A 13,971-nucleotide genomic window follows, 5' to 3' on the forward strand; every position below is an offset into this window, starting at 1 on the left:
GTGTGTGTGTGTGTGTGTGTGTGTGTGTGTGTGTGTGTGTGTGTGTGTGCGTGCGTGTGTGTGCGTGTGGTCTTGTTATTGTGACATAGTGGGGCTAACATTTCGGGATTTCACAGAATTGTGGGGCCCAGCCGTCTTTGTGGCCCCACAATTTTAGACTTCTTTTTGAGGGTCAAGACTTGGTTTTAGAGTTTAGATTTGAATTTGGTTATGGTTGAGGTTAGAGTAAGGAATGGGGGTAGGCAATAATTTTTTATGGTTGAGGTTAAGGGAAGGGGCTAGGAAATGCATTATGTCAATGAGATGGCCCCACAATGTGTGTGTGTGTGTGTGTCTGTGGGTGTGTGTGCTAGTGCATGATCTCGATCGAGATCTGTCGGTGCGGCAGCGGCCTCATGTGATGCGTAATCCGTAGCTCGTTCAGAGTGATGACTTTGGGTTCCGGAGAGCAGATTGTGTCGCTCTCGGACAGCTCGCTTCCAATTAGGCTTTGGGCCGACTGATGCGGAATATTCTATCATCAAAAGAGGTGTTCGCCTCACTTGATGACATCACAAGCGATGTAGAGGCTCGGTGCATATGGTCATTAGAGTTGGATGTGTGCTGAGTGTTTTTGTGGGATTTTTTTATTTTAGCTTATCGAATGCGGCTTGCGAAAACATTCCTTTGATTAATTGCCTTAATTATTGTGATCCTTTTTGGCCAAATGAAGAGCCAGATGGCAGGAGATGGTGTCGCATCCGCCATCCCGTCGTATTAATCTGGCGCTGGGTCCATTTGAGCATCGTTTGCTGCGCACACAATCTGTTGTCCTCTTTTGAGCCGCAAGTTTTCATGTGATTATATTAGGGCATCAAATATTCAGGTTGAGGGTGTACGAGAACGAGGCATTTATCTGCATGGATAGCTTGTGTTTAGTGGAGGACGTAATGTGCTTAAAGTAGCATCTCTGTCATGCATACACAAGTCAAGATGGGCTTTTCCCCCACTTGTGCTTTTTAGAGCCAAAACCAATTCAGCACCCATCTTTTAAAGACACTTTTTAATGGTCTTATCTGTCTTATATGCATCATAAGTCAGTGTATCCATTTTTGTTCAGGGGGAATTTGGCTGACCTTGGAGTTTAAAACTGTATGTTAAATTCATATTTCTAAATCTTGATGCAGTTTTTGTGTCCCTTTACAAGATATCTGCAAGCATAGGAAAATTGCTCAGTTTTACTTTTATTGGTCCGGAGAAAATGAGTATTTGGGTTTTAAGCCCAACCGATACAACAGCTTTAAACATTGAGAGAACAATCATAGAAGAGCTTCTAATGTCATCATTCCTGCCAGGATATCGGCTCTCCACCAGTTGTTTTTTTCCAAGATAGATTTGCATTCAACTCCAGTCAAATGAATTCAAACCTAAAAAGAAAGAATTGTTGTGTAAATAAGAACAAATTTGATCTGGTTTGGAAAAGACTTTCTGCACCATTATAGTCACCTGCTTTTTCTAAATGCTATCGCTAGAGAGTCAGTTAAGCGTCCCCAGAGACACACGTGAGAGAGGTGAGCATCAGAGCGGCCTTGCCAGCGGCGAGCTCCCCACTTGGATTGGTTCCTCCTCCTCTTTCTCCAAAAGAACTGTTTTTCCCATCTCCTTTCAAAAGGCCTGTCACTTTTGCCACTTTCTCCTTATTCTTCCTTGACAACCGAGCCATTTTTGTGGTTTGAAAAAAAAAAAAAATACTAATACAGTATTGTTTGTAAAGCTTCAAAACCCGATACAGGTTTGCTCTTTTGTTTTGTTTCTGTTTGCACTGCTTCGCTTGATGTGCGGTGAAGCCTCGCCATCTGTCTTTTTTTTTTTGCGATGGTCCAGATAGTTTCAGCCACTTTGTTCAGCCAGACTAAGAATCATTGTTAGGCTACTCTTGACTGTGTTTGAATGTGAAGACATTCAGCTCTGGGCCTCAGTTTTGTCTGGCATTGTGACTGTAGTTCTTTTGTTTAAATTAGCCAGTTAATGGTCGATGTTTCAGTGGATTGTCGAATATCCTGTTGGATGACTTTCTTTTATTAGTGTCTGACTGTGCTCACTGTACATGCTTTTGTTCAAACGAGGATTATCATGACAAATTTTTATCAAATGTTCTAACATAATTATAAAAATGAGCTTTAAAATAAATTGGTATATCCGTCCATCCGGAATTGTTGCTTAATTCTCTCCCTGATATCTATCAAGGGAATGAGTCCGAATTCCCATCCCCAGTCTGCTCATGGCGCAGCAGCGTGCCACACACTACTGCTAGCTAAATCCCTGAAATGATCAGTTGTAGCGTGTCAGAGTAGTTGAAGTCCCTCGAGGGCGTCATCAGAGCCGCTTGACTCAAGACTTGCAAGGAAATAATGGGTCAGAAGGGAGGTAATGACACGCTCCTGTTTAAAGGCAATTCAAATACTTTTTCATCCCATGATGTCAATTAACCTCCAGACATATTTTGTCAAAAGGAGGCAGCCCAGACTTGATTGTTCTGTCTGCGTCCTCGCGTGCACCGGGGCTGTTTCCTGACAGGAAGCAGTGACGAGGAAAAGCATTTGCAGATATTTGCAGATGGCTGCGGGGCTCAGAATTAACACTTTTCCCTTTATTTTTGCGACCGTGTTCAGAATTAACTTCAGACGTCAAGCGTGTCATCAAGTCTGTCATCGGGATGTCTGACAGCGTCGGCGTTTGATCGTGACTCACACACGTCGTCAGATATCAAGATGTCAAATATTACACCTTGTGGCGGGTGTGCGCCGCCTTCTAATCATAGCTCACTGAGGACACGACTTTTATTTTTGCTTGTTCTCGACACAAAAGAGCACCTCAACTTTGTTTAGAATCCAACTTTTTTCTTTTGACTGACACCTCAACACTTATTTTAAGTGTTTTGAAATTGACACACACCATTAATTGGTACTTTCATGTGACGGAGAGGGTGATAGTTACCGCGGCAACCCGCAGAATGTTCACTGATGCCATTTTTCTTACGCTTTATGTGGCATAAATCTCCAAGATGAAAATGTCACGGGGCAGGTTCATTTTGCAAAGAGGTTTTGATTGCCATGCACATGTAATTGATTGTTGCAAGGACAGCGGGAAATCTGGAAATGTCATAACAGTCCTGCTTAGGTCGCTCCCGCCGCTAAGCAATCAATGAGAAGTAAAAAGAGATATCGATCGGCGGGCAGCAAAAGTGAAGCCTGAGACAGCCTGAGAGTATTCGTGAGTGGAGGTGTTTTTGTGTGTGTGGGGGGGGGGGGGGGTTGCTGAATGTTAGGGGGTGCGAGCACAGTCATGCAGATACGTCATGGATGCCTTTGAGTTAGCAAGAAAATGACTTACTTCTGTGTTCCTGCAGCAATTTGTCTACGGTTTTTCAAATTACCCTGAAACCTACAGATGGAGAATCATGTGGATTATCCACCGAGACTGTTTTGAGGACAATAATGTTTCTGTCATTGTCATAGTTATTTCATATCTGCTTTAATGGTTTATATTATTGACGGGCAAGCAGGATACCTTTTGTATTGAGTCCACGCTAGCTAGCGTAGTTTCTCCACATGAGATCTTGCCTTGTATAATAGGTTTAGAATTTCAGACCCAATAATTGTTTGGATCAACTAAGTGGTAAGATAAACTGTCTCTATTGAGCTACAAGCACTGTTCTTTGAGGTCGTTTTTTGCCCAAGCAAAAACACGTTTTCAAATTGTGACCTTTTTTTGCTTGCAACCCTAGAAAAAAAAATTAGGTTTTAAAATTTTCAAGAAATGTATATGCACGTAAATGCATCTTATAGAACAATATTTCATTAGAATTTCTAGTAACAGACCCATCAATGCTGGGGGAAGGCAAAGTATAGCCTTCCATTCTTTAAAAATGTACATTCAAGAATCCTGTAAAAATTGTATTATATATAAAACTGTTTGTAAAATAAATTAATGAATGTCTGTATGGAATTTGGTATTTGTCTTTGAATATTTATCATTAATTTATTAGTTAATGCATTTGTTGATTATAAAATTATTCATGTAAATTTTTTGTTGATTTAAAAAAAAAACATTTGTTGCGTCATTGGTTAAATATTTTTTGAAAAATCATTGTAATTTTGTTAACATCATTGTTAAAATATTTTCACTCTTTTTTCGGCTTATCTACAAATGACCTAGCCCACCTGTGTGTTTTAAAAGTCAAATGTGGCCTTTGGAGAACAAATGTTTGCCCAGCTCTGATCCGTACTGTCGTGCATTGGCTTGTAATGAGCAAAAAAAGTTCCCGGTCGTCACCTACTCTATCATTGCGTTAGCGCTTGCGTCAATGATAACTTTACAGCTCAGAGTTGGATGCAGAGATTGTACAAATACATAAACGCTATTGGACACTGTTGATCTCAAGTCAAGATGTTATGACGAAGATGATAGATTGTTGTTTGTGTTTAACACTTGTTAGCTTCACTAACGACAAAGGCTGAAATGTAGCAAGGAACGGCGAAAAATGCGCCATTTGTATAAACTCAATCTCTTGTGCATATAAAAGTTTGTCAAAAATGTAGAGTTTTTACCTTACTCTGCTAACACACAAAATTTAGACATGGTTGGACACACGTAGGCCTAACATACTGCCACACACTTGATGGATGTAACAAGCATTTTACAATGAATTTAATGAAGTGTTGACCTTTTTGTCGGTTAAACATTCTTACATGCTGGCGTGTCGAAACAGGAAATTCCTCAAATGATTGACACATCCTGAGAGTCATCTCTCGAACAGGCAAGCGAGGACCGTGCACACTGAAGTTGCAAACGTCGCACTAAATATTCGGTCATGGACGCTCGCCGCACCAATCGGCTCGGACAACTTGCTGCCAGTGGGCGGATGTAGCCGTAAAAGTAATCTAGTATGGCCGAAGCACTTAGCTGCTTTCTGTAGACGTGAGGAAAAGAGCGTGTTGGCTGACAAACAGGCGGCTGCCTCCGTAAATCTAGACCTCACTATGCCAAGAGCCTGCTTTCACGGATAAAGGTTCTAAACACTTCAGACGGTTGATTTATGACGGACACCTCGGCTTTTTTGACCTTTGCATATCTCCGTCTGAAGGTATAAATTTGCGTTGACACAGATTGGAGGCTTTAACAGCGGTTTATGACATGCTAAATCTCCTGTAAGCCATGCCAACCTCTTGTTTTGCAAGCTCGCTAGTCAGGTTGCCTTCTTCCTACCCCATGGCAGTACATTTGGATAAAGCGTTGAGCAAGTTTCAGCTGGTCTCTTCTTCTTTGGTGTTTTTTAGTCTCTTGATATGGCAAATAGTGGAGGCAGATTCCTATCGCATCATTGATATAGCACTATGGGAGAGGAGAGATGGTTCTTTGTTTTCAGTATTTGGTCAGATTCATTTCCACATAAGAAAACGATTGGGTTTGCCTTTTGCTAGCATAAAATGCTTCAATAGGATGCAAGTAATGTTTGAAGCCAGCGATTCTCAACCACTGTGTCGTGAGAGGTTATCAGTGTGCCGTGAAAAATTTCACTTGAAAGTTGTTTATGTACTACAAATTATCTTTCTTTGTCCATCTATCTATGGAAGTCACATTTTAATATAGTTAAATGTACAAAATGTAGTGAAAATTGTGACCCAGACAAAAAAAATACCTCTTGGGAGCCCAACGGAGATAAGGTGAAACAGAGTCAACTTTCAAACCATATTTATCTAGAAGTTGTAGTTCTGCTTTGTTTGACTGCCATTTTTTCAGTTTGCGTGTTTTGACTAAGGTCCTGTCGTCAGTCCTTTCCTTGTGTAATCCTGACATTGTATAATGGGGCACTAATGATTGTACCCTGGAGATTCAGCTTAAAAAAAATCACTTAAGGAGAGATGTGACATGGCCAGAAATATGAACAAATTGACTGTCATCCCTCAAACCTTGGCCACTGCTGTAATAGAAGCCGTGCCTCAATTATCACTGAGTGTATTGTCCTCATCCCAATAGAGGGAAAAAATATTACTTTGAAGTACAGTGCAAACATTGTAATAGTAATAAATATATAAAAATGTGTTTGTAAAAATAAACCCCCTACCCGCCTCAAAAAAAGGCATGCCTCTAAAAAAAAACACAGGGTATCTGTCACTAAGCAATCGTGACGCTGGCTGGGGTTTATGACATTGCCGTTACTGTAGTTATCCACCATTTTATTTCATGTGAAAACGCCATTGGTGTCTTGCCCTTGAAGCCCAATTTGTATTAAAGGTCTTTAGGAAAAACTTAAGTTACAAACGTCAAGTGAAAGGCAAGAGTCGGACATTCTGGCATTGCCTGCCAGAAGGTTAATTGGTGCCTCTGGAAGTTTGCTACTCGGGGCATCTGATAGAACCGTGCAGAAGAGCGGGAAGGGCAGCTGTTAATCTCCCACGATTCTTCCCAGCCTGATAAGACGAACCTTCATATTAAAACTGATATTACAGTAAGCGGCGAGACTCCCTTGCGGAATGCACAATTATTTTCCTAAAAAGGGGTGAAGTTAGAGTGAATTTTGGAATTTACAACAAGCAGCGGCGTTCAGTTCCCTCCAGTCTAAAAAACACTAATAGCTTCATTTTGACGTTTGTTCTTGCCAGTCGAGCTTGTCAGAGCCGCCGGTGTTCTCCTTCTATATATAAGACTCTAAATAAAACATACCTCCATGCTCCCTCAGCATCCAGGGTGTTTTAGAGGCCATCACGGATGTCGGCGGGCCAATCAAAACGTCGCTCTTACGTCGGATCAAGGTCACGGCACATTGGGGGCTCTTGTGTGTTCATGATGCCACATTCTCTATATTTGTTTTAAAAGTCCAAAGCCCATCTCCATCTTGTGTCCATTAGCTGGCAAGCAACTCACCTCCAGGCTTTCTCTGGAGGCGCTTGTGAAATATTGATTGAAAAAGGAAAAAGTTTTATTTTCAGAAAGCAAAGAGGCAAGACATTCCTCGAGCCGGCCGGTGCGGCACCGGCGAATGCGGCTCTGTGGAGAGAGGAAATATTAACCACGTGAAAAGCATAAGTGCACCCGGACACGGCTGTTATGTCCCATTCATTTTTTAAGCGGGAGCACATCTGCCAAGTCTTTCTCCCAAAATGCACATTTTCCCCGCATGGCTGCGAGGTGGAAAACATCTCAGATTTGTGCTGACAAACTTCATTTATGGCAAAGTGCCTTCTGAAGAGAACGCCGGGCGTGATATCGTTGACGGCCATTTAAAGAGGACATTTTCCTGCGCTCCCGCAGCCACCTGAAAATGCTCCGTGCTGAGTCAGACTTCTTCTAATTGCGTGACGGGAAGCGTGCCAATTAGTAATAGTGTTGTTTAATTATCTGTTAATGAAAGCAATAATGTTTGTGCAGTATGAGTTGGGAGAAGGAACAGGTGAATAATGAAAGATGTAATTACTGTTTATGAGGCTGTCGGGGGGGATATAAAGACCTGACAGATTGCCCGTAATCTCTCGAAAGTTGTTATTTATGTACAGTTTCATTGCTCTTCATCATCGCTCACATTTGCAACATAATTCTGTTTTGCCGTCAGCAAAATCAGTTTCCTGATGTCGAATCGCTCGCAAACCATCTGCTGAAGTCATGTTTCCCCATCGCCTTCTAATTTGTTGCTCGCGCATGTCGCGACGTTAGTACGTCAAATTTTTGTGTTGGCTTCCGGGGAGGCAAGCGAGAAGCACAAGGCTCGCATTTTCACTGCACTTCACGGCCTCCTTAATCACTGTGGAATAGGTCATTTGCAATAACAGTTAACAGGCCTCAGGAGAATCAATTTGCTTTTGTCACTCAGTCGCCAATGACTGTTGTAAACACATCAAGTTGAGGCCAGGAAAAGCTTGGACACAGCACTAAGTCGATGGCCCGTCGTGAATCACAAACTGCAGCAGTCTGTTAGTAAAGACACCGTGTCCAGCGCGGGTCTCATAAGGCACAAATGTTGGCTAAAACGGCTCTAATGTGTAGTTTATATTCTGAATTAGGGATGAGCATTTGGAAAAGTAGTCACTACTTTATGACAGTAATTGCCCACGAGTCATGAGCCTCGGACTGTATTTAGGCAACAGCATCCCTTGCACATTATGCACACAGCCCTCAACATTTTAGTTGTAGTTTGTTAAATGTATAATATTACTCACAATAAGGTTTTGTTTTCATACATTTTATTTTTCCTTACATTACAAGTATCATCAATTTAAGAAGGACTTTGAACATAAAAGAAGGCAACAAACAATAATAGCAGACTAATACTTACAGTACTGCAAGGAAGAAGCTTTGTAAACTTGATACATTAAACATACGAGCTAGGGGGGAAAAACATACAGACATATTAATTGTTGGTGATTGTGATCATAAAAAGTAAGTCCAGCAACTAAAAGAAGGCAAACACACTCTTTTCAAGCCTAACTTAAGATTTTTGATTTTTTTTTACATGACAAATTCCCATTTACTTTTTTTTTTTGTGTGGATAATTTTAACACAAACCTACCAAATAACCCTAATAAAATACATATTCATTAGTCTAATAAAGCCTAATTCTTTTAAATAATTTATTTTATGTATTCCGTATCAATAAAGTATAATTACTCTAAATTAATCATAATAAAAGTATTTCTTTAAAATACATAAGTTTATTGTTTGAATTGCATAATAATCAGGCTACCTATTCACAATAAATATACTGCTTGGTGAAAAACACTTAAGTCCATTATTATTATTATTATTATTATTATTATTATTTTTATTATTATTTACATTTGTATGTTTTTGGGATGAAACTGAAAGCAGACATCACAAAAACAGAAAAGGAAAAAAGTGATTAAACTTTATTGATACTAAATGCATAAACCTGAGGATTATGCATTTCAAATAAATAGGCTTTTTTTGACTAATGAATATGTATCATATAAGGTTTATTTGGTAGGTTTGTGTTAAAATGATCTAAAAATAAGTAAATAAATTGAAAATGAGAATTTGTCATGTAAAAAAATTACCTAAATCTTAAGTTTGGCTTCAAATATTTCTGTGCGTGCATGCTCCTTTTCACTTCAGTCTGTTGGGTAACAACCAATAAGAAAGTTATTAAGTTTTGCTATAATTAAGTATTGTGCTGACCATATGCAGCCACCCGCTGCATGGTGCTACACAGCAACATCTCTACAAAAACGTTAATTTCATTAATTTCTCAATGTCTTTCATTTGTCCTTGTAGTATACATGCCTGATGATGAAGACGCTGCTCTTCAAGACTCCATCATCGAGGACGATGGAGAGAATGACACCCTGACGGAAGAAGAATTCTCAGAGAAGACAAGCCCAAAAGTGTCTGAGGACCGCGAGCTGGACAACAAGAGCACCAACAGTTACAGCAACCAGAACTCTCCCTCCAGTCTCCTGTCGAACCAAGAGGCGGAGCTGGAGTCGCACCTCAGCGACGCCTGTGACAGACTGTCCGACTTCAAGAACTCTTCATCGTGCGAGGGCCGGCCGGATGATGAGAGCTCTAAACGCAAAGAGGAGACGGGCAACAGCTTGCAGAAAATGAAGGCAGCCTATGCAAACTTTCTTTCAGATTCCTACTGGACAGGAGTGGGGAGTGAATTGAAATTGGGCAAAAACACCAGCAAAGCCAACTGTGACAGCACCAATGGAAGCTCCAAGAGTGAGTTCGACTGGCACCAAGATGCTCTGTCAAAGACCCTGCAGCAGACGGTCTCCCCGAAGCCGACGTTCAAACCCAACCTCTTTAGTTCGGTCCATTTGTACCGGCAAAGCAGCAAACCCTGCGGTTCGGTATTCACAGGTGCTAGCCGCTTTCGCTGTAAGGACTGCAGTGCTGCTTATGACACCCTCGTGGAGCTGACGGTCCACATGAACAAGAGTGGCCACTACCAGGACAACAACCTCAACAAACAAAGTAATTCCTCTGCCTCGTCCTCTAAATCTAAGAAGCGCAGTTTGCAGGATATGGAAGGGAAGGAGGATGCACAGAAAGTTCTGAAGTGCATGTTCTGTGGCCATTCTTTTGACTCGCTCCAGGATCTGAGTGTCCATATGATCAAAACTAAGCATTACCAAAAAGTGCCTTTAAAGGAGCCAATACCAATAATCACACCCAAACTACTGCCACCAGCAAAGAAGCGCGCCTTTGAAAGCGCCAGGCCGTGCTCCCCTGACTCTACAACCGGTGCGTCCGGGTACGGCGACACCCAACGCGCTGGTGCCGTTTCGAATGCAAGCAATAATCGCTATGGCTACCAGAATGGTGCGAGTTACACGTGGCAGTTTGAGACGTGCAAGTCTCAGATTTTGAAATGCATGGAGTGTGGAAGCTCCCATGACACCTTACAGCAACTCACCACACACATGATGGTGACCGGACATTTCATTAAGGTCACCAACTCCGCTTCCAAGAAGGGTAAACAGCTAGCGCTTGACCCCCTGGCCGTGGAGAAAATCCAGGGGTTAGCTGACCCCACTGCCAGTGAACCAGATGGAGAAAAGTTGTCTCCCAAGAATGTCTCCCCTGCAAGCAGCGAGAGGGATGACCAAGGGGGGGGTGCATCAGACAAAATGGAAGAAACTGAAGCAAAAGATGACAAGAAAGAGAGTGAAGATCAAAAGGCAGGAAATGGGGGATTTAAGTACCCTTATCTTCGGGAGGAAGATCTGGAGCAGGACTCTGGTGGAGGGGGGGACATTCTTAAATCTTTAGCCAACACAGTGGCCTCAGCCATCAATAAAGCTCAAACAGGGACGCCAAGCTGGAGTGCCTACCCGAGCATTCACGCCGCCTATCAGATCTCTGGCATTATCAAAAGGACCCCTCTCACAGCTGCGTTGCCCCCTGCTCAGCTGAAGCAGACGTTCAACCAAAAGCTGAGGGCGCTCGCCCCAAAGGGGAAGTATCAAGGTGCCACGGGCGTTGAGAGTCCCCCGAGGATGCATAAAAACCTGGACATCAAACAAGAAACGGTTGTGATTAGTGACGGGAAAGAAAGTCAAAGTGTGAAGCTTGATCTGATGGAAACAGACGACAGCGATTGTCAGGATGATTCCTCTTTCTCTTCAAAGCCTGATGCCGACTGTGGGAATGACGGGTGTGAGCCGATCAAAGGGAAGCTGAGCCCCGATTTCTTTGACAGGGGCAAGACTCCGAGTCCCTCTGCCAGCGCCACAGAGCCTCTCAAAGACACTCTGGATATCCTTGCTGTAAACCCTCTTAGTGCTCTGCAGTCTGTTCTGAACAATCATTTGGGCAAAGCAAATAAGCCCAATAATTCGCGAGCAAATGAACTATCTTCTCATATCCAATCTATTTTTGCTAACACTAACGATTGTAGTGACAAGCCCTCGCTGGTGCTCAGCAATCCTGCAAGGAGTAAGCCGAAAAAAACATTTATTTTTGCAAATGACCAACCAATAGACCTGACAAAATCGAAACACAGCAAGCCAAGGTCTTCGCTACTGCAGCCCGCCGCCCCGATGCCACAGAAGTACGCTCTGTCCGACATCGCGGACATGGTGAAAGTTCTTCCCAAAGCCACCACGCCAAAACCACCTGTAACATCAAGACTCCCGGCCATGAAACTGGAATCCGACATCAGGCGCTTTGAGGACGTGTCCGCCGAGATCTACTCCGTCCACAAGCGCAAAGGCCGCCAGTCCAACTGGAATCCTCGCCATCTTCTCATCTTGCAAGCTCAGTTCGCTTCCAGCCTCTTCCTCACCTCGGAGGGGAAATATCTCCTCTCTGACCTCGGCCCTCAGGAGCGGATGCACATCTCTAAGTTCACGGGACTCTCCATGACCACCATAAGCCATTGGCTAGCAAATGTGAAGTACCAGTTGCGGAAAACAGGAGGCACCAAATTCCTGAAGAACATGGACACAGGCCATCCGGTCTTCTACTGCAATGACTGCGCTTCCCAATTCAGATTGCCAACCACCTTCATTTCCCACTTGGAATCCCACCTGGGCTTCCAAATCAAAGACATGTGCAAGATGCCCGTGGAGCATCAGATCAAGGTGGACGAGGCGGAGCTCCCCAAGGTCTTCGGCGTCCGAGCCTCGGAGACTCTGGTGCCGGAGGAGGACTCTGACTCTAAGTTTAAATGTAAGCTGTGTTGTCGGACATTCGCGAGCAATCACGCCGTCAAACTCCATTTGAGTAAAACTCACAGCAAATCGCCTGACAACCATTCGCAGTATGTGGAGATGGACAGAGAATAGTTTTTCATATTATTGACACAGTTCTTGTTTGAACACACGGGTCGGACATTTCAACTGTTTTTCCCAGTTAGCATTGCGTAAGGACTTGACAACATTTGATGGAGTGGCGGCAAAGACACACTGGTTAGAAACGTTAGGAGACACTAAGACAAACGTTTGCACCCTGCGCCAATGCATCACCAGTAATGAATTCTATTACTGCTTGAAGAAACATAAATGCTGATGTTTGCATGCGTAGCCACGGCTATGACTACTATTTATTATTTGTATGATATGGCAAGTTTCAATTGTATTTGAAAGTCAACATAATGAAAAGAATTGTACTTTGCAACTTTTGGGATACAGAACACCTAAACACATGTGCAGCAGGTAGCCTTGTACAGAGCTGTACAGTCTATTTCTTTGTAAAGCTATTTCGTGTCCCATAATAGAAGCGAGATAGGAGAGAAAGAAAAGCACTTTAATCTTTAATCACCAATTTGGATTCTGTACAAGTCTCAAAAGTGGCTCGAGCATTTCAGAAGCAAAACCATGTCACGTGTAAATTTTGTTTTCAATGAAAAAGAAACATGCAATGAGGACAAGCTGCAAGACAAATGATACCTGTGATCCCTGCACCTTTTTTTTTTTACATATTCAAATAAAGAGTTAACATTTGATAGTTGTTTGTATTGGTATTTTGTTCATTTTCAAATAATTGATGATGTACAATAAATAGTCGTGCATGCAATTTGCTACCAATTACGGACTTAACAAGCGTATGTCTCAATGGTGAAATTTGTATCTTTGATACCTTCGGCGGTTATCACAGGAGGCAGTGGCAGCGCGGTAAAAACCTAACAGCTTTTTTTTTTTATCAAAAGATAAATATAACGTGCTACGACATGACAGCAAGGAAAAGAAATATTCTATTTTGGATATATTTGTTTTTTTTCTCTGTACTTTAAAAATAACTCCATTAACTGTCACATCTCTATCTGATGTGGATAAATCATTCAATAATGTAGAAAAATGTGATTTATTGATTTATTTTTTTTGATCCTGTAAAAATTCAACATGTGTATGATTAAGTTACTCACTTGAAGGGGGATTTAAAGTGAATATAGAATACCAGAAATACAAGGTTTTGCTGATGATTAAAAAAAAATGTGTGTGCGCTTGCGTGTGTTTTTAGCAAAGTAAATCTCAATAAATTGCAACATCGTGGAAACGCAATTTATTTCAGTGATTCAGTTTAAAAAGTGAAACTCATATAAATTCACTGTAACACGTACACACACAGAGTAAAAATATTTCTGATTAAATTTTTCACATTTTGGTTGATGGTAGCTTATGGCTGTAACGAAAACCCCTAATTCAGCACCTGAAGAAATGATAATATTAGTGTTTACAAGAATGAATCGATATTAAATATAGAAACTCGTTTTTGCTGCAGTGACCTGAGGTTTGTAAGTGTTAGTTGTCTTGACAGTAATCAGGATAGAGATAACAAGGATCTCTCTAGTTCTTATGGATGAACTACTGCTATTCCTAAAAGACAGATGCGTTTTAATTGTTTTGCCCCCAAAAATGTTTTTATAATTTGCTGCCATGTTTTTCACATTAGAAAGCCGTCCTACAGTATTTAATGGTTGTGTTCTGCAAAGGAATTTTTTTTAGGTCCTGTTAAATGGAACGGGCCCAG

General features: G+C 41.8%; 1 protein-coding gene across 1 annotated transcript in view; it reads left to right on the forward strand.

The window, feature by feature from the left end:
* The window catches only part of tshz2 (teashirt zinc finger homeobox 2), a 53,073-nt gene extending 40,129 nt beyond the window's left edge, over positions 1-12,944 (forward strand). Inside the window, exon 2 of the mRNA XM_086070005.1 lies at positions 9,268-12,944. Coding sequence (XP_085926131.1) covers positions 9,268-12,287 — 3,020 coding nt within the window. The 3' untranslated portion in view covers positions 12,288-12,944. The remainder of the gene's footprint in view (positions 1-9,267) is intronic.
* Positions 12,945-13,971: the final 1,027 nt, after the last annotated feature.

The sequence above is a fragment of the Leptonotus elevatus genome, chromosome 2 (genome assembly GCF_054856555.1).
Source record: "Leptonotus elevatus isolate MCC_2025b chromosome 2, RoL_Lele_1.0, whole genome shotgun sequence".
Taxonomy (NCBI): domain Eukaryota; kingdom Metazoa; phylum Chordata; class Actinopteri; order Syngnathiformes; family Syngnathidae; genus Leptonotus; species Leptonotus elevatus.